Source organism: Corythoichthys intestinalis, chromosome 13 (genome assembly GCF_030265065.1).
Source record: "Corythoichthys intestinalis isolate RoL2023-P3 chromosome 13, ASM3026506v1, whole genome shotgun sequence".
Lineage (NCBI taxonomy): Eukaryota > Metazoa > Chordata > Actinopteri > Syngnathiformes > Syngnathidae > Corythoichthys > Corythoichthys intestinalis.
The window spans coordinates 49,521,705-49,544,199 of NC_080407.1; the positions used below are offsets into that span (position 1 = coordinate 49,521,705).

Consider the following 22,495-nt stretch of genomic DNA (forward strand, 5'->3'; position numbering starts at 1 on the left):
TAGTTATGGAATTTGGTAACACTTTATTTGAAGATGGTAACACTTTGTACCACAGCGGCATCGTAAGACTGTCATGAGACCTAATGAACCACCATGAAGCTTTGAACCAATTGGCTCCAAAACTCCATTGCTTCATGAAGCTTCATTTGGCCATCACTGTTCTCATGGGGGAGACAGTCAACCTCTGTTGTCAACACTGTTGTCATTTAACAAGCCTCCTAGCATACATTGCAGTGCCACAGATGTAAATAACACATCAAAATTCATGTTCTCTGCTAATCCTTCAGTTACTGTTAGCACACATTTACCTTTTCACACATACATTCACAAAGAACGAAAAGGTCTTTTTTTTGTTTTACTTTTGTTTTTTTTGTTTTTTGTTTTTTAATCCAAAAAGACATTGAATTAATCGTATTATCAGTAGTTGTTTGCCTTTATTTGTGCCATTTCATTTGTCATTTTTATCTGGGTCTTTGCAATGCAAAATTCCGTTTTTTTTTCTTCTTCTGAATGGGATTTCTTTGGCGCACCACACAATCCGAACCATTTGACCGATCGGCACCATTCAAATATTGAAACGACCGGAATTTTCAAGTGACGCAGCCAACCCCCCCCCCCAAAAAAACAACAAATTTTCAAAATGTATCTAGACCAAATCACATAATTTGGACATCAAAAATTCCTGGACGGTGAGGGGCATAAACGTCGTATACAGAATTCCCTGGAAATTTGCGAAAAACTTTCCCATTCATTTTTAATGGGATGCAATGTTCAAATTTCCCATTCACTTCCAATGGAATTTCCAATGAAATTTACATTGCATTGATGCCATTGCCGGCCATGTATGTCGAATCTATTGATGCCAATGTACTTGGATTCTATTGACGCATATGTAAGTCGATGCCATTGACGGCCATGGACGGCCAAATTTCCCATTCATTTTCAATGGCATTTACTTTGTTTAATCCCATTGACGGCCATGTTTGTTGATTCGATTGATGCCAATGTACTTCGATTCCATTGACGCAAATGTAAGTCGATGCCATTGACGGCCGTTGATGTCCACATTTCCCATTCATTTTCAGTGCCAAAAAACAAATGTCCCCAAATCAACAGGAAATGACCAGATATCAATAGGACGTGTCCCCCAAATGTCCCCAAATGACCTGATATGATTAGGACACGCCCCCCCCAAATGTACCCAAATGACCTGATAGACGCAAATGTAAGTCGATGCCATTGACGGCCATTAGCGTCCAAATTTCCCATTCATTTTCGATGTTAAAAAAAAAAAAAAGTCCCCTAATCAACAGTATATGACCAGATATCAATAGAAGGTGTCCCCCAAATGACCTGATATGACTAGGACGCGCCCCCCAAATGTCCCCAAATGACCTGATATGACCAGGACGCGCCCCCCAAATGTCCCCAAATGATCTGATATGACCTGGGCACGCCCCCCCAAATGTCCCCAAATGACCTTATATGACCAGGACACTCCCTTCAAATGTCCCCAAATGACCTGATTTGACCAGGGCACGCCCCCCAAATGTCCCCAAATGACCTGATATTACCTGGACATGTCCCCGAAATGTCCCCAAATCAACAGGAAATGACCAGATATCAATCGGATATGTCCCCCAAATGACCTGATATGACTAGGACACGCCCCCCCAAATGTTCCCAAATTATCTGATAGACGCATATGTAAGTCGATGCAATTGACGGCCATTAGCGTCCAAATTTCCCATTCATTTTCGATGTAAAATAAAAAAACAAAAACAATTGTCCCCTAATCAACAGTATATGACCAGATATCAATAGAATGTGTCCCCCAAATGTCCCCAAATTACCTGATATGACTAGGACGCGCCCCCCAAATGTCCCCAAATGACCTGATATGACCAGGACACACCTTTCAAATGTCCCCAAATGACCTGATATGACCTGGACACGCCCCCCCAAATGTCCCCAAATGACCTGATTGATCTGGACATGTCCCCAAAATATCCCCAAATCAACAGGAAGGGACCTGTTATGACCAGGATGTGTCCCCCAAATGTCCCCAAATCAACAGGAAGTGACCTGATACTTTTTCGAAATGTCCCCAAACCACACAGCAAAGACCCAGAGTAATTTCTCCAGGAATTAGTTTCTAGTATTTATTAACTATTTTTTATAATGTATTTTTTGTACACTTGTAATTTTGTTTCCAGCAGAATTGATTCCAAAATAGACAACTTCTGATCCTTCCACTGTACTTGCGTGTTCCCACGGTATCGACCGACACGAGCCGCCCTACGCTCGTTCTCATTCCCGTGATCTAATTAATCGCCAAGATGAATTCCTTCGCTCAGCACCGCTCCGTATCAAAGTCCCGCTAGCTGACGTCGGCTAAAATCCAACTCGGGCGGCTGGGTAAACAATTGATAACGAGAAAACCGCTTCCGGGCCACTGTAGAGTCCCTCCGATTCCAAATGCGGACTGCAAATGAGATTTAATGGCGACAGTGTTGGATCAGCACAAAAGCACCAGAGGCTTCAATATTTCTGCTTCATATGATAAATGTCTAATCCGCCAAGGGAAATGGAAGATTGCTATCGTTTCTCTCTTTCTCTCAAAATGTTTGTGTAGGTGCCACCTTCGACGTGGCTATGCGCTTTCTGTCCGAGTGCCCGTGGAAGAGGCTCCAGGAGTTGAGGGCTTTGATCCCCAACGTTCCCTTCCAGATGTTGCTGAGGGGCGCCAACGCCGTGGGCTACACCAACTACCCTGACAATGCAGTGTTCAAGTAAGCCGCTCCATCAAAGTCATGATATTTGTCCAGAGTTTATCACCATTAGTCATCCAATCTGTGAGACAGAATAAAATATATAAATGCATAGGTAACACTTTTTTTGACAGTGGCGTCAGAAGACATGTCATGTCATAATTATGACGGTCTTATAACATTCTTATGATCCCACTGTGAAATACAACCCCTAGCAAAAAGTATGGAATCACCAGTCTCTGATGAGCACTCACTCAGAAATTTTATCATGTAGAACAAACTCAGATAAAAAGCTTGAAAAAATAATGAATGAGTGCAAGTCTTTGGCATTCAGAAACACTAAAAGAAATGAATAAAAAACACTTTGGTGGTCAGTAAATGTTACTTTTATAGAGCAAGTGCAGTGAAATATATATAGAATCACTCCATTCTGGGGAAAAAATATGGAATCATGAGAAACAAACATAGAAATAAACAATCAAAATACATCTCTAGTATTTAGTAGCACCACCTCTGGCTTTTATGACAGCTTGCGGTCTCTGAGGCATGGAGTTGATGAGTATTCTTCATCAATTTGGTGCCAACGCTCTTTGATTGCAGTTGCCAGATCATCTTTGCAGGTCGGAGCCTTGATGTGGACCATTTGTTTCGATTTCCACCGCAGGTGTTGAATAGGGTTGAGATCTGGGCTGTTTGCAGGCCATGGCATTTACTGGATGAGTCTTTCTCCAAGGAATGCTAAAACAGTTTTAGCTCTGTGGCATGATGCATTGTCATCTTGGAAAATAACATTTTCAATTGAAGCATTGTAAACTTGCGCATTTATTGAAGATTTAACCACAGCCATGTCCCCAGTGCCTTTGCCTGACATGCAGCCCCAAGTCATCAAGGACTGAAGGAATTTTGATGTTTTCTTCAGGCAGTCATCTTTGTAAATCTCACTGGAACAGCACCAAACAAAAGTTCCAGCATCATCACCTTGTCCAATGCAGATTATTTACTCTTGACACCTTGTCCAATGCAGATTCTTGACTCTTGACAAGGTGATGATGTTCTTTCTTTTAGTTTCTGAATGCTAAAGAGTTGCACTTTGGAACTAATTCATTTTTTTTTCAAGCTTTTTATCTGAGTTTGTTCTAAATGATAAAATGTCTGTGTGACTGCTCGTCCGAGACTGGTAATTCTATACTTTTTGCTAAGGGTTGTAGTATTACCAAAAACAGTGTTGTCACTAACGCGTTACTGTAATCTGATGACTTTCTTTCAGTAACAAACAAGTTAACGCGTTCATTTGTCCAAACCAGTAATCTAATTAAAGTTAGTTTCCTTAGTGCCTGTGAGTGACTAATTTGTTATTGCCTCATAATGTACCATATTTTTCACACTATAAGGCGCACCTGACTATAATCCGCCAACCACCAAATTTGACACGAAAACAGCATTTGTTCATAGATAAGCCGCACTGGGCTATAAGCCGCGGCTGTTTTCACTATATTATGACATATTTACACCAACAGATATCAATTAGTTACACTTTATTTGACAGCGGCATCACAAGACTGTCATAAAACCAAATGAACCACCATGAAGCTTTGAACCAGTTGGTTGCAAAGCTTCAAGAAGCTTCATTTGGCCATCACTGTTTTCCACCAAATTTGACACGAAAACAGCATTTGCTCATAGATAAGCCGCACTGGACTATAAGCCGCAGCCGTCTTCAATGTATTTTGGTATATTTTAGAGCTGAAACGAATACTCGAGCAACTCAAGTAACTCGAGTTTAAAAACTGATCCGAGTAATTTTATCCACCTCGAGGAATCGTTTAATTTTGCCAGCTCGTAGCATCACGTTTTGCCCGGACTACTTTTAATGCGGGACAACACGCTGACGTCACGTGCGTAGAGGAAGAAGCAATAAATAAAAAAAAAACTTACCGCAGCCAACAGCCGCTACAAAATACGCCGACGTTGCTAAAAACTACGCCCGCAGGATGCTAGTGTTGTAGCAGGTAGTGTCCGATATGTCTTATGACCACTGTCCATGCGTGGCTAACGTGTCTTACATACAGGCTTTATTTAATCTGTAACAACACAGTGCTGGAGGGTGATTAGGGTGTAAAATTAAAACATAATAAAGCTAACTGTCAGTTTTAGCTCAGTAGTCATTGCTGAATAAAACACCAAGTAGCAACCAGGTATCATAGATTTATTTTGAACACTGCAAAAACTCAAAATCCTATCAGTACATACAGTTTAGACTAACTTAAAAATTAACTGGAACTTAAAAATAGCTTGACACAAATGGAAATTAAATTGACACACGTGGGAAAAACACGTAGCTTTCAAGTGATGTGTGTTATCAAGCGTAATTACATTTTTAGGTAAGAAATATGTTGGGTTTTTTTAAAGATCTAGATGTTTTTTGAGTGAAAGCAGTGAATTGTTTTCTAGTCACATCTTAGATGCAATTGTTGGCTGTTTTCAACAATGTACATCGAAAATAAAGACATTGATTGACTGAAAATGGTTCACTATTGGATTAAATGTCTTTTTTTCTTAGATATATTTATAATTGCTCTTTACCTAAAAAAAAAAATGTTTTATCCGATTACTCGATTAATCGATAGAATTTTCAGTCGATTACACGATTACTAAAATATTCGATAGCTGCAGCCCTAGTATATTTACACCAAAAGATATCAACTTGTGACACTTTATTTGACAGCGGCATCATAAGACTGTCATAAGACCAAATGAACCACCATGAAGCTTTGAACCAATTGACTGCAAAGCTTCATTGCTTCAAGAAGCTTCATTTGGCCATCACTGTTCTCTTGGGGGAGAAAATCAACCACTGCTGCCACCTACTGTCAGCACTGTTGTCATCCAACATGCCTCCTAGCATGCATTGCAGCGCTACAGATGTAAATAACAAATCAAAATTCATGTTCTGTGCTAATTACTTCTTCAGGTACTGTTCTAGTTGTTTCATTAATTGCTAGTTCTGGGATTTGGTAACAGTTTATTTGACAGTGGTGCCATAAGACTGTCATAAGACCATCATAATTAGGACATGACAATGCCATGAGCATTAATAAATGCTGATAACAGATGTCATTTAGTGTTATTTGGCAAATTATCTCACTCTTGAATGGTTAAAAAAGATCAGAGTTGGACATACAGTGGGGAGAACAAGTATTTGATACACTCTCAATGGGTTTTCCCATTGGCAGTGTATCAAATACTTGTTCTCCCCACTGTAAATGGAGTTAGTGACATATTTTGTCGGATGACACTTAATGACATAAGCCTTCAATAACCCCCATGATAGTGCCATGTCATAATTATGACGTCCTTATGACAGTCTTATGATGCCGCTGTCAAAAGAAGTGTTACCTATTAACCCAAAATATAGACTTCATAACGTATTGACTGGACACAGGGCAGCTGACCGAGTGGAAACACAAAGAGCTTTTTACGTTGTAAATTCTTGTGTATAAATGCTTTAATTCCTGAATTCTTTATAGATATGGACGTAAAACAGTCTTGATTCTTGGTTAAAAGCAAAACAAAAACAAAAAAAAAACGGCTGTTAACATTTATTTTACGTCAATATGTTGAATGTGCCGCGAGTTTTTAAGCCACTGTGGTGCCGCTTTGTCAACACAAAGAGCATTTTAGATTGAAAATTATTGTGAATTAATGCTTTAATCCCTGAATTCTTAATAGATGTGGATGTAAAACAGTCTTGGTTCTGGGTTAGAAGCAAAAAAACGGGCAGGAAGCATTTATTTTACGTAAATATGTCGAATGTGCTGCTAGTTTTTAAGCCACTGTGGCGCCGCCTTGTCACCGCAAAGAGCTTTTTACGTTGAAAGTTATTGTGAATAAATGCTTAAATCCCTGAATTCTTTATAGAAATGGACGTAAAACAGTCTCGATTCTTGGTGAAAAGCAAAAAAAAAAAACAACAACATGCAGTTAGCATTTATTGGTACGAAAAATATAATAATTACCTTGAATCCTCGAACAAATCACTCCTGAGATAACCTAAATCCGGCGTTAGATCACTGCATGCGTGTGTTTGAGAATAAGTCCTCTTGTTGCTGGGTGTGGGCAGGCCCCCTACACAAAGGCGTGGCCTAGTGTCTGAGGGCTGTGACCCGTCAATATAATTATGAAGTCTATGCTAAAATAAATCAACAAATATGCAGCACTGGACTATAAGCCACAGGATTCAAAATGAGGGGAAAAAGGTAGCGGTTTATATTCCGAAAATTACAGTAGATTACTTTTTTGAGGTGTAATCAGTAACAAATTACTTTTTCGAGTAATCATTGACAAAACTGACCAAAAATGTAAAATATGGTTTTCAAACATTGCTATTAAAAGGCTAAAAAAATAGGATTTTCAGCATTTTTGGCTGAACAAAAACTCATTTGATTAGTTGTCGATTCATTGTGGCGGTCCTATGAGTGTGACACTCTCATCCTAAAGTGACAGGAAGCTCCTCATTAGCATTTGAGAACCGGTAGCGTGACCCCGATGCCAAGCACTTGAAATCAATTAGACGGAACATGGAATTACACTTTGATTCCATGGCGTCGATAGCGCCGCTCTGGGCCGTTTCACTCGCGGCTTGCCGCGCTCTAAGACTAAAAACTGTCAAGAGAGACGGCGTGAAAACGGAGGGATGGAGGCAAATGGATCAAAGACATTAATCGTAACGGCGCCTACTTTCAGAGAGAGAGAGGAGGAGATGGATGGAAGCATAAAAATGAACTATAAGAGAGGGGATAAATAAGCAAATTGAAGCGGGATGGGCAGCCACAAAAACATCAGAGGACAGGGGAGGTCTGGGCATGCGTGTGGGCTGCTCTATTAGTCATAAAGCCACTACTAATTTATCTAAACCTTGTGTGTGCATGTGTGCGTCACACACAACAGGGAGGTGACTAATCAATCTATTTGGGAGAGTGCTTCAGGCAGATATGACATTTATTATTTATGGGTCCTCAAAAGCGTTACACCGGGGGAAGGAAATGTATGTCATGTGCTTTAGTGAAGTGTGCGTCTGTATTGCCTCGCATTTAACACGGTGGTTGCCGTTGACGGCGCTAGATGTTTATAGTTGCAATGGAAAGCAATGAGTTAAATATTATAACAATTACCACCAAAAATGCCACATTTCATAATCCATTTTGCCACATGGCAAAAAAATGCCATTTGGCATAATCAATTTTGCCACATGGCAAAAAAAATGCCACACAGCAAAATCCATTTTGCCACATGGCAAAAAAATAATCAATTTTGCCACATTGCAAAAAAAAAAAAAAAAAAAATGCCACATGGCAAAATTTATTATGCCACATGGCAAAAGAATGTCCCATGCCAGAATCAATTTTGCCACATTGCGAAAAAAAGGCCACATGGCAAAATCCATTTTGTAACATGGCAAAAAATGCCACATAGCAAAGAAATGCCACATGGAAAAATCCATTTTGCCTCATGGCAAAAAAGTGCCACATGGCAAAAAAAGTCACATAGCAAAAACAAAGCCACATGTCAAAACCAATGTTGCCACATAGCAAAAAAATTCAACTTGTTAGGATAAACATTCAACAGGAAAAAATAAGTAGTAGTTTTATATTTGGCAATTCAACACAAACAGCAGGTATGGTCTTAGGTGTTTTTGGCCTGTACACATACTATGGTCAAAACAGGTTTCAATACAGTATATCCAACAGTGCGAAATAGTGAATATATACATTACGTCACACAGCCCACTCTTCCGCCGTTTGCGCTGTCAGCCAACTCCCGAAAAAACAACAAATCTGGTCCATCCTCTTCTTCGAGTTGATGAAATAATGCATTAGCCATTTTTCTGCCATTTAATATGAATGGAAAAATTGGACCTGCATAGCCGTCAATGGCATAGCCTGACTTGAATGCCAGTTGAATGTCAATGCGCTGTAATGTAAAGTGCATACTTAAAAATCACAACCACACGTTTTTCTGCCATTTAAAATGAATGGAAAATTTGGACGCGCATAGCCGTCAATGGCATGGACGTGCGTGGCCTGCAAAACTGCTGTATACCACCAAAATGCCACACAGCCCCCCAAAAAATGCCAAATGTCATAATCCATTTTGCCACATGGCAAAAAAATGCCACATGGCATAATCCATTTTGCCACATGGCAAGAAAATGCCACATGGCAAAAAAAAAAAAAATGCTACATGGCAAAAATATGCCACATGGCAAAAAAAAAAAAAAAAAAAAAAATGCCACATGGCAAAATCAATTTTGCCACATGGTAAAAAAATGCCACATAGAAAAAAAAAGCAACATGGCAAAAAAATGCCACATGGCAAAATCCATTTTGTGACATGGCAAAAAATGCCACATGGCAAAGAAATGCCACATGGCATAATCCATTTTGCCACATGGCAAGAAAATGCCACATGGCAAAGAAAAAATGCTACATGGCAAAAAAATGCCACATGGCAAAATCAATTTTACCACATGGCAAAAAAATGCCACATGGCAAAAAAAATGCCACACGGCAAAATCCATTTTGCCACATAGCAAAAAAAGTCACATAGCAAAAAAAAAGCAACATGGCAAAAAATGCCACATAGCAGAATCAATTTTGCCACATTGCAAAAAAAATAAAATAAATATAAAAATGCCACATGGCAAAATCCATTTTGTGACATGGCAAAAAAATGCCACATGGCAAAGAAATGCCACATGGCATCATCCATTTTGCCACATGGCAAGAAAATGCCACATGGCAAAGAAAAAAATGCTACATGGCAAAAAAATGCCACATGGCAAAATCAATTTTACCACATGGCAAAAAAAAGCAACACGGCAAAAAAAATGCCACATGGCAGAATCAATTTTGCCACATTGCAAAAAATAAAAATATAAAAATGCTACATGGCAAAATTTATTTTGCCACATGACAAAATCCATTTTGTAACCTGGCAAAAAATGCCACATGGCAATGAAATTCCACATGGCAAAATCAATTTTGCCACATGGCAAAAAAATGTCATATGGCAAAAAATGCCCCATGGCAGAATTAATTTTGCCACATTGCAAAAAAAAAAAAAAAAAAAAGCCACATGGCATAATCCATTTTGCCACATGGCAAGAAAATGCCACATGGCAAAGAAAAAATGCTACATGGCAAAAAAAAATGCCACATGGCAAAATCCATTTTGCCACATGGCAAAAAAATGCCACATGGCAGAGAAAGGCCACATAGCAAAATCCATTTTGCCATATGGCAAAAAAAAATGCCACTTGGCAAAAAAGTCATATCGCAAAAACAAAGCCACATGGCAAAATCAATGTTTCCACATGTCAAAACCAATGTTGCCACATGGCAAAAAAATGCCACACGGCAAAATCAATTTTGCCATAACACTTTGTCACTTTGCCATGACAATGTGTCACTTTGCATATGACACTTAATGACATAAGTATTCATTAATGCTGATGACACTGTCATGTCATAATTATGACGATCTTATGTCAGTCTTATGACTCCACTGTCAAATAATGTCTCACCGATGCAAATTGGACATAAATGGAGTTAGTGACAAAATTTGCTGTATGATACTAAATGACATAAGTGTTCATCAATGCTTAAGACACTGTCATGTCATAATTATGACAGTCTTATGACGCCACTTTCAAATAAAGTCTTACCGATGCCGATTGGACATAAATGAAGTTAGTGACAAAATTTGCTGTTTGACACCTAATAATAGAAGCATTCATGAATGCTCATGACACTGTCATGTCATAATTATGACTGTCTTATGACAGTCTTATAACACCATTGTCAAATAACGTGTGACATTTTTTCATTAGAAAGCCAAAACTTAATGTTTTTTATTTATTTAAAAAAATTTTTTTTTAAAAATAAATATCCTTATTTTTTAAATTAGCATTTTTCATTGCATATGATTTCCTGTCATGAGGCACACAAAATGACGTGGCGGGCCAGATCCGGCCCTCAGGCCTTGATTTTAACACCTGTGCTTTATGAGGAAAGAGATGAGAGGATTTTTTTTCTTTTTTGACGCATCCACGTGACAAAATTTAGGACGGTGTTTGCGTTGCGGTGCCAAGCAGCATCAGCAGCAGCGTTTGTGTAAACACCGGACACAGCGGCTGATAATAATCCCCTTGTGTTTGTTGAGCGAAACAATGGCTCTCCTTGTGCAAATGTTGTGCTAAAGCAGCCGCAGTCAGGAGCTGACAAACCTGATTAGGATTGCCAGGTACCGCTATAAAGACAAAGGATTCCCCACTCGGGCTTTTTATGGATGGATTTGAACAGCTTATCCCGCTCGCCGTTATCTGTGACGACAACTATTCATGACCACTTACTCATGGCGACCGTGTGTAAACGACCAATTTTTGTTGTGTTACTCTAAATCGAGGGTGTCAAAGTCATTTTCGTCGCAAGGCCGCGTGGAATAAGGCACCCCAGAGGGCGGGTTATCGCACTGAAAGCACATAAGTGGAAAATGGCTGGTGGTGTGATGTGCTTTTAAGTTCATGGTTGGGTTCACGTGGGGTACAGGGTCTTGATTTCATGACATTTAAAGTATTAATGCAAAAAAATAAATACAGCATTTATGACTGATTTGAGTCCTTAAGTTGGTATGTTTGCCTGTAGTGTTGCCTTGACAAGACATTGCCCAAGAACACATTATTTGTATTATTTATTTTGTTTTGGGGGGGTAAAAACACTAAATATCCTCCAATTTTTGTCCAAATCACATTTGTACATTTATACAGTAAACAATTCAAGAGGCTATGGGCCACAAAAGTTCTCTACAGTTTCTGCTAAAAAGGTACGGTTCGGACAAAATTTGCCAAAAACATACCCATTCATCTCTAAAGGGCAAAATTTCCCATTCATTTCCAATGGCCCTATTCGCCATTCAAAAACCTCCATTCACGCCCAAGTGACCTGATATCAACAGAAGGTGACCCCGAAATCCGCCCATATCAACTGGAAGTGACTTCGATCCAGTTTTTGTTGAAAACGCATGGTTCAGCCAAAATTTGCCCAAAACATACCCATTCATATCTCATGGGCAAAATTTCCCATTGATTTCCAATCGCCCTATTCGCCATTCAATCTCATAGCTCAAAAATCTTCATTCATTCCAATTGACTTCCAGCGCACCGGACCTGATATCAACAAGAAGTGACCCTGAAATGCCCCAAAATCAACAGGAAGTGACCCAACATAAACAAGTTACTTTAAAATGCTCCAAAATCAACAGAGGTGACCTGATATCTTCAGAGAGTGAGAAAGAGACCCTGAAATGCCCGAAAATCAACAGGAAGGGACCCCCGAAATCCGCCCACATCAACTGAAAGTGACTTTTATACAGTTTTTGGTAAAAACGTACGGTTAGGGCAAAATTTGCCAAAAAACATACCCATTCATTTCTCATGGGCAAAATTTCCCATTCATTTCCAATGGCCCTGTTCGCCATTCAATTCAATAGCACAAAAACCTCCATTCACTGCTATTGATTTCCAGCCCAAGTGACCAAATATCAACAGGAGGTGACCCAATATGAACTAGAAGTTACCCTGAAATGCCCCCCAAATCAACAGAAGTGACCTGATATCTCCGGGGAAGTGACCCTGGAATGCTTCAAAATCAACAGGGAGTGAATCCCAAATCAACAGGAAGTGACCCCAAAATCCGCCCATATCAACCAAAACTGACTTCCATACAGTTTTTGTTGAAAACGCATGGTTCAGCCAAAATTTGCCCAAAACATACCATTCATATCTCATGGGCAAAATTTCCCATTGATTTCCAATGGCCCTATTCACTATTCAATTCAATAGCGCAAAAACCTCCATTCACTCCTATTGATTTCCAGCCCAAGTGACCTGATATCAACAGGAAGAGACCCTGAAATGCCCCAAAATCAACAGGAAGTGACCCAACATAAACAAGTTACTTTAAAATGCTCCAAAATCAACAGAAGTGACCTGATATCTTCAGAGAGTGACCCTGGAATGCCCCAAATCAACAGGAAGGGACCCCCGAAATCCGCCAACATCAACTGGGAGTGACTTCTATACAGTTTTTGGTAAAAACATACTCATTCATTTCTCATGGGCAAAATTTCCCATTCATTTCCAATGGCCCTGTTCGCCATTCAATTCAATAGCACAAAAACCTCCATTCGCTGCTATTGATTTCCAGCCCAAGTGACCAAATATCAACAGGAGGTGACCCAATATGAACTAGAAGTTACCCTGAAATGCCCCCCAAATCAACAGAAGTGACCTGATATCTCCGGGAAGTGACCCTGGAATGCCTCAAAATCAACAGGGAGTGAATCGTAAATCAACAGGAACTGACCCCAAAATCCGCCCATATCAACCGAAACTGACTTCTATACAGTTTTTGTTGAAAACGCATGGTTCAGCCAAAATTTGCCCAAAACATACCCATTCATATCTCATGGGCAAAATTTCCCATTGATTTCCAATCGCCCTATTCGCCATTCAATCTCATAGCTCAAAAATCTTCATTCATTCCAATTGACTTCCAGCGCACCGGACCTGATATCAACAAGAAGTGACCCTGAAATGCCCCAAAATCAACAGGAAGTGACCCAACATAAACAAGTTACTTTAAAATGCTCCAAAATCAACAGAGGTGACCTGATATCTTCAGAGAGTGAGAAAGAGACCCTGAAATGCCCGAAAATCAACAGGAAGAGACCCCCGAAATCCGCCCACATCAACTGAAAGTGACTTTTATACAGTTTTTGGTAAAAACGTACGGTTAGGGCAAAATTTGCCAAAAAACATACCCATTCATTTCTCATGGGCAAAATTTCCCATTCATTTCCAATGGCCCTGTTCGCCATTCAATTCAATAGCACAAAAACCTCCATTCACTGCTATTGATTTCCAGCCCAAGTGACCAAATATCAACTGGAGGTGACCCAATATGAACTAGAAGTTACCCTGAAATGCCCCCCAAATCAACAGAAGTGACCTGATATCTCCGGGGAAGTGACCCTGGAATGCTTCAAAATCAACAGGGAGTGAATCCCAAATCAACAGGAAGTGACCCCAAAATCCGCCCATATCAACCAAAACTGACTTCCATACAGTTTTTGTTGAAAACGCATGGTTCAGCCAAAATTTGCCCAAAACATACCATTCATATGTCATGGGCAAAATTTCCCATTGATTTCCAATGGCCCTATTCACTATTCAATTCAATAGCGCAAAAACCTCCATTCACTCCTATTGATTTCCAGCCCAAGTGACCTGATATCAACAGGAAGAGACCCTGAAATGCCCCAAAATCAACAGGAAGTGACCCAACATAAACAAGTTACTTTAAAATGCTCCAAAATCAACAGAAGTGACCTGATATCTTCAGAGAGTGACCCTGGAATGCCCCAAATCAACAGGAAGGGACCCCCGAAATCCGCCAACATCAACTGGGAGTGACTTCTATACAGTTTTTGGTAAAAACATACTCATTCATTTCTCATGGGCAAAATTTCCCATTCATTTCCAATGGCCCTGTTCGCCATTCAATTCAATAGCACAAAAACCTCCATTCGCTGCTATTGATTTCCAGCCCAAGTGACCAAATATCAACAGGAGGTGACCCAATATGAACTAGATGTTACCCTGAAATGCCCCCCAAATCAACAGAAGTGACCTGATATCTCCGGGAAGTGACCCTGGAATGCCTCAAAATCAACAGGGAGTGAATCGTAAATCAACAGGAACTGACCCCAAAATCCGCCCATATCAACCGAAACTGACTTCTATACAGTTTTTGTTGAAAACGCATGGTTCAGCCAAAATTTGCCCAAAACATACCCATTCATATCTCATGGGCAAAATTTCCCATTGATTTCCAATCGCCCTATTCGCCATTCAATCTAATAGCTCAAAAATCTTCATTCATTCCAATTGACTTCCAGCGCAGCGGACCTGATATCAACAAGAAGTGACCCTGAAATGCCCCAAAATCAACAGGAAGTGACCCAACATAAACAAGTTACTTTAAAATGCTCCAAAATCAACAGAAGTGACCTGATATCTTCAGAGAGTGACCCTGGAATGCCCCAAATCAACAGGAAGGGACCCCCGAAATCCGCCCACATCAACTGGGAGTGACTTCCATACAGTTTTTGTTAAAAAAGTACGGTTTTGGTAAAAACATACTCATTCATTTCTCATGGGCAAAATTTCCCATTCATTTTCAATGGCCCTATTCGCCATTCAATTCAATAGCGCAAAACCTCCATTCACTTCAATTGATTTCCAGCCCAAGTGACCAAATATCAACAGGAGGTGACCCAATATGAACTAGAAGTTACCCTGAAATGCCCCCAAAATCAACAGAAGTGACCTGATATCTCCGGGAAGTGACCCTGGATTGCCTAAAAATCAACAGGGAGTGAACCCTAAATGCCCCCCAATCAACAGGAAGTGACCCTGAAATCCGCCCATATCAACTGGAAGTGAGTTCTATACCGTTTTTGTTCAAAACGAATGGTTTTGGCAAAATTTGCCAAAAACATAAGCATTCATTTCTTAGGGCCAAAATTTCCCATTTATTTCCAATGGGCCTATTTCCCATTCCTTTCAAGCACAAAAACTTCCATTCACTTCTATGAATTTTAAAAGTAAATGAGCCCTAAATGCCCTAAAATCAACAGAAAATGACCCAATATACCAACCAACACAGCAAAACTACCATCGCAATTTCTCCAGGAATAGCTTTGTTAGCTTCTCTGGCGACGAATGTGCTAATTAATGTGATTAATTTTCATACCGCACTTTAGTGAGTGCAATTTTTCTTGAAATCTTGCACACATGGCCACTGAAATGTGTCTCTCCAGGACGCCCGTGAAGTTGCCTCTCCCCATCAGGCGCAAATTTAAAAATGATGTTATCAGTTTATGCTAAGTTAAGTTTGTGTTGTAAAAAGTTTTGTATGCGTTCTTGTTTTTTAGCTATTGAGATATTAATTTCGAGTGATGGTCACGCAGGCCCATTTATTGCAAAATGGTGCCATTCGCTTATGCTACGTAGCAGCACAAATGAAACTTAAACGATTGTAACCATTTTTAGCCATTTTTAATCAAGATGGGGGGCTCGTTGACCTATAAACTAAATGTAAGTATCTTAAAACCGATAGCAGCACAAACGTAGCATAAACAATTGACGATTTTTAATCTAAATTTGCGTCTGATGGGGGGCCAACTTCACTCTCCAGGTGCTAGTCTGTTTTTTTTTCCCCCTCAACAGTTGCACTTTTTCAGTTAGCAAATGGCTTCTTATGTGAGCCATTCATCATATTGTTTTTCATAGTTTTTTTATGGCTTTGTGGCAAGTTGATGGGCCGCATAAAATGATCTGGCCTACAGGCCTGGAGTTGGCGCTGTAAATTATAGCTGCTTTAATTTGGGCTTGACTTTCCTCCGCAGGTTTTGCGAGGTGGCAAAAGAGAACGGCATGGACGTCTTCCGCGTTTTCGATTCCCTCAACTACCTGCCCAACATGCTGCTCGGTATGGAGGCCGCCGGGTCGGCGGGAGGCGTCGTGGAGGCCGCCATTTCCTACACGGGTGACGTGTCCGACCCCATGAGGCAGAAGTACTCCTTGGGCTATTACCTGGAGCTAGCGGAGGAGCTGGTCAAAGCTGGAACGCACATTCTTTGCATCAAGGTGCGTCAGTAGAAGGCTTTCATTTCCTCTCTAACCGATAAGTTCAAGTTGTTTTCTCGTGTTCCAGGATATGGCTGGCCTGCTCAAGCCAGAGTCCAGCAAGCTACTAATCGGCGCTCTGAGGGAACGATTCCCGCACGTGCCCATACACGTGCACACGCACGACACGGCCGGCGCAGGCGTGGCCGCCATGTTGGCGTGCGCGGAGGCCGGAGCCGACATTGTGGACGTGGCGGTGAGTTGTATGCTACGTCAGTCATTGTATATTGACATTAAGCTAGCTGAAATAATAGTCATATAATAAGCTGTTAATACAACTTTTAATACTACAAGTACTTGTAGTACAAGTACACTCAAGTACATGTACTTATAGTAAAATTACCCAAATTACTTGCAATACAAGTACACTGTACTACAGTCCCTGACAAAAGTCTTGTTGCTTATCCATTTTGTACAACCAATTGCTAATAACGTGACTTTTAATTGTTCAATTGGTTTCAGAAATGGCTCATATGAAAGCTAAGACCCTCCCAAATGATGTTGAATATACAAAAATATATTTGTTTCACTGAAAAAAGATCATTTAATGAAGACATAAAGGTCAAATTTTGGCAAGACAAAAGGTTTGTCGCCTACAGAAAGTGGTGTGAAAATGGAACAAAAAATGTACTTCAAATACAAGTATATGTTTCATAACATAAGCGAATTAAGTGGTGATGCCGTGAGATCCAAATTTAATATTTTGTATGACTTCCATGGGCTTCGGCAAGGATTCATACAATTTATTGATGAAGTCATCAGGAACATCACAGAAAGCAGTGTTGCATGCCTCCCAGAGTTCATCAACTTTCTTGGGTTTCGTCTTCCATGCTTCCTCTTTCATCTTCCATGCTTCCTCTTTTATCCTACCCCAGACATGATCAATGATGTTCATGTCTGGTGACTGGGCTGATCATCTTTGCCTTGAGGAACTTTGAGGTAGAGATTGAAGTATGTGATGGAGCACCATCCTGCTGCAGAATTTGTCCCTTTTTATGGTTAGGAATGTTAGAGGCAGCTAAGATTTGTTGATATTTCAGACTATTTGTGTTGCCTTCCAACCTGCAGATCTCTCGCACACCCCCATACTCGGTGTAACCCCAGACCATGATTTTGGTTATGACAACCACCAAGCTTCACTGTTTTCTGAGTGAATCTCAGATCCATGCGGGCTCCAGTAGGTCTCCTGCAATATTTTCAGTGACTGTGGTGTAATTCAGTGGAAGATTCATCTGAAAAATCCACCTTTTGCACTTTTCCGGCGTCCATCCTTTTGACAGACGATGGGCTTTGGCAAATGCCACACGGTTTTTTAATTGTCTGCACCCTGAGAGATCTGCACCATCCTGCTGCAGAATTTGTCCCTTTTTATGGTTAGGAATGTTAGAGGCAGCTAAGATTAGTTGATATTTCAGAATATTTATGTTGCCTTCCACACTGCAGATCTCTCGCACAACCCCATACTGGATGTAACCCCAGACCAGGATTTTGCCAACAGCAAACTTCACTGTTTCATGGCAAAAGTTGGATTTTTCTGATGAATCTTCCACCACAATTGCCACAAATATTGCAGGAGACCTACTGGAGCCTACATGGATCAGAGATTCACTTAGAATACAGTTTAATGGTGGCAAAATCATGGTCTGGGGTTACATCCAGTATGGGGGTGTGCGAGAGATATGCAGGGTGGAAGGCAACATAAATAGTCTGAAATATCAACAAATCTTAGCTGCCTCTTACATGCCTAACCATAAAAAGGGACAAATTCTGCAGAAGGATGGTGCTTCATCGCATACTTCAATCTCCACCTCAAAGTTCCTCAGGGCAAACAAGATCAAGATTCTCCAGGACTGGCCAGCCCAGTCACCAGACATGAACAGGGTGAAAGAGGAAGCATGGAAGACGAAACCCAAGAATGTTGATGAATTCTGGGAGGCATGCAACACTTCTTTCTTTGATGTTCCTGATGACTTCATCAATAAATTGTATGAATCCTTGCCGAAGTCCATGGAAGTCATACAAAATATTAAATTTGGATCTCAGAGCACCACTACTTAATTCGCTGATGTTTTGTAACATATTTTTTGTATTTGAAGTACATTTTTCACAGTTTTCACACTACTTTCTGTAGGCGACAAAACTTTTCTCTTGCCAAAATTTGACCTTTATGTCTTCATTAAATGATACATCTTTTTTCAGGTTTGGCATTAGTTTCAGGTTGTCATGGTATGAAATTTTGTTGTTTAATTTCATCTTTAATCTTTTTTTATATGTTTAAAATACTGTACGAACACACACAAGAAATGTTAACTATCGTATCGTTAACACTGTATCGAACCGTATCGTTCTTAAACTGTATCGAATCGCTCGGCCTTAAAAATGTATCGTTTTTTTAATCGAATCGTAACCTGTGCATCTAGATATATATCGAATCGGCTTCATGCCAGAGATTCCCAACCCTAGTCTTAACCTGAAAACTCTGTGTGTAGAGACGTTTGTAAATAGAGGTACCACTGTATCGTCTCAAGACAATATTTCTTGCTCAAATTTGACTTGTGAAGGTATTGTATCTTATTTTAGGAGTGATTAGATGTTTGCTAGAAATTAGACAAATATTCTTGCTAATATTTTGAGTTTTCGCAGTGCTGATGTGTACTAAAATCCGCGATCTAAAAATCCCTTCACAGGTAGAAATGAATGAATCATCCCAAACACAACCTATGTCCTCCTCTATTTTCCTTCCATCTCGACTGTGTACCTGGAAAGGCGCTCCTCATATAATTCCATTAACTTGAACAAATACGATTTTTTTTTTGCCCGATATTTGCATAATGAGATCCGAATTGAAGCGAGAGGCAGGTATTTGCAATCCAATAATCCTCGTCTTTTTTGAAAATATCAACCAGGTGGACTCCATGGCCGGCATGACGTCTCAACCTAGCATGGGCGCGATGGTAGCCTGCGCTAAAGGGACCAAAATGGACACCGGTAAGCGTGATTCTACATCCGTTTTCCACTTGTCTAACGTGGTCATTTTTATCTTTGAGCGTTAACGGTGGTGACTGGCGTTTTTAAAGTCTCCTTCCCTGCACGCTTTGGGAAAGAAACAATCAATAAATGACAGCACTCGCATTGGACTTGCTGATATTTGGCCAATTACGGAAGGAAGGAACCAGAGCCGAAGAGTGATCGATAATAGAGACGTCGGCTTGCTTCATTAATGAAATGATTTCAAGCTGTTGTGCCCGCAAAGAAATAAAATGGCCTTAAATAAAGTTTGATTGCCGAGTATTTAAAGGCTTTTGTAATGTAAATTCAAAGATTTGTCTGTAAAATACATTATAAATGTTTAAGGATAATTGCTGGAAAGCTGCAAAGTACTCGCTGTGAAAACTGAAGATTGTGAATTATGTGGGGATGATCACATTGATGGCAATGGAGGAGCCTGCGGCGATTCAACCCCTCCCAGTCAAAATGGATCGGACGTCTGTGGCCGTCAATGGCAGCCGGTGTTAATTAAGGCTAAAGTTCAATACAGTTTTTGCTAAAAACCTACGGTTCGGCCAATATTTGCCAAAAACTCATTCATTTCTAATGGGCAAAATTTCCCTTTAATTGCCAAGGGCTCTATTCACCATTCATTTCAATAGCACAACAACTGGCATTCACTCCTATTGATTTCCAACCCAAGGGACTCTATATCAACAGGAAGTGACACCTAAATGCCCCCAAATCAACAAGAAGTCACCCTGAAATGTTCCAAAATCAACAAGAAGTGACCCTAAAATGCTCCAAAAACAACGGGAAGTGACCCAATATTGTAGGACGACAAAAGCTAAAAATGTACAGTTCGACCAAAATTTACCAAAAACATACCCATTCATTTCTAATAGGCAAATTTCCCATTGATTTCCAATGGCCCTATTCGCCATTCATTTCAATAGCACAAAAACTTCAATTCACTCCTATTGATTTCCAACCCAAATTACTCGATATCGACAGGAAGTGATCCTTAATGACTCCAACTCAACAGGAAGAGACCCAATATTGTAGGGGACCATAAAGTTCAATTCAGTTTTTGCTAGAAAAGAAAAATGTACAGATCGGCCAAAAACATACCCATTCATCTTTAATGGGCAAAATTCCCCATTGATTTCCAATGGCCCTATTTGCCATTCATTTCAATAACATAGAAAATTCCATTCACTCCTATTGATTTCTGACCCAAATGACTCGATATCAACAGGAAGTGACCCTGAAATGCCTCCAAATCAACAGAAAGTGACCCTGAAATACATCAATATCAACTGGAAGTGACTCAATATTGTAGGGGGTCAAAAGTTCTATTCAATTTTTGCTGAAAAAAAAAAAATGTACAGTTCGGCCAAAATTTGCCAAAACCATACCGATTCATTTCTAATGGCAAAATTTCTCAATGATTTCCAACGGCCCTGGAATGCCTCCAAATCAACAAGGAAGTGACCCTGAAATGCCTCCAAATCAACAGGAAGTGACCCTGAAATGCCCCAGAATCAACAGGAAGTGACCCAATATTGCAGGGGGCCAAAATATCGAATCAGTTTTTGCAAGGGGGAAAAAAAAAAAAAAAATCTACTGTTCGGCCAAAATTTGCATAAACATACCCATCCATTTCTAATAGGCTTAGGGTTTCAAGGGCAGAACGATTCTATTTAGTCTTTGCAAAAAACAAAAAAACAAACAAAACAAAAAAAAAATGTATAGTTCGGCCAGAAATTTGCCAAAAACATACCCATTCATTTCTAATAGGCAAAATTTCCCATTGATTTCCAATGGCCCTATTCGCCATTAATTTCAATAGCATAAAAAATTCCATTCACTCCTATTGATTTCCAACTCAAATGATTCGATACCAACAGGAAGTGACCCAATGATGTAGTAGCACAAGGTTTATTTAGTTTTTGCTTAAAAGTGTACTGTTCGGCTAAAAATGTGCCAAAAACATTCCCATTCATTTCTAATAGGCAAAATTTCCCATTGATTTCCAATGGCCCTTTCGCCATTCATTTCAAATGCACAAAAACCTCCATTCACTGTGAAGTTACACTTAAATGCCCCAAAATCAACAGGAAGTGACCCGATATACTGTACCAACCATTGCAATTTCTCCAGAAATTGCATTTTCTAGTTTTCAAAGCAACATCACTGCGTCCATCACTGTCAATGCATTCACGCTCGAATGTTAAAATTTGGTGATTAATCCTAATTCATGAGTCGCGTCTCGTTTCACAACAACCAATTTTCACTCTCTCAACTTTCTTCCCATAGTTCCTTTCATCCTATTTCACAAGAAAAGACGTTAGCGAGCCGTCAGCTTGCGTTCTTCTTTTGAAGGCCTGCCGCCTCGCGTCTTTTCATTCTCGGCAAACAGCCCGGCCTTGAATGCCTCCGAATGTTCGGCGACGTTCCTGACCTTAGCCTGTTTTCATCACCCCCGCACCCCTCCCCCCTTCCTGTTTTCATCCCATCTGGGCGCCCGAGCAATAATGAGTAGTTGCTCTGCTTCCTCTCGCACGCGCTCTCTCCATCCTCCTCCTCCTCAGTGGCTAGTAATTAACAGCACTTTAACATGCACATTTCGCTAACCTCTCCTTAGCTAAACCTCCTTTGTCCACCCCCTTGGCGAGCGCTCCCTTCATCACGATTTGTTTGTAGTGGAAAATAACTGTTAATCCATTTGTTTTTTCAACTAACATATGCTTGCCAGTGGGGGTGGGAACCTCTGGGGACCTCACGATAACGATGATCTCACGATATTTTACGAGACAAGTAATAAACCGAAAAAACTAGCTAGTTTTATCCTTCTGCTATGAATTGGAATGAGTTTATCGCTAGTAGACATCCAATCCGTCTGAAACGGATTGGACGTCTATGTCCG

At 40.2% G+C, this 22,495-nt stretch overlaps 1 protein-coding gene across 3 annotated transcripts in view; it reads left to right on the forward strand.

Moving 5' to 3' along the window:
• The window catches only part of LOC130927749 (pyruvate carboxylase, mitochondrial-like), a 292,766-nt gene that overhangs the window by 239,995 nt on the left and 30,276 nt on the right, over nucleotides 1-22,495 (forward strand). For all 3 annotated transcript variants that reach the window (XM_057853741.1, XM_057853743.1, XM_057853742.1), the window contains exons 16-19: nucleotides 2,636-2,792; nucleotides 16,299-16,539; nucleotides 16,607-16,774; nucleotides 19,485-19,566. In XM_057853741.1, coding sequence (XP_057709724.1) covers nucleotides 2,636-2,792; nucleotides 16,299-16,539; nucleotides 16,607-16,774; nucleotides 19,485-19,566 — 648 coding nt within the window. The remainder of the gene's footprint in view (nucleotides 1-2,635; nucleotides 2,793-16,298; nucleotides 16,540-16,606; nucleotides 16,775-19,484; nucleotides 19,567-22,495) is intronic.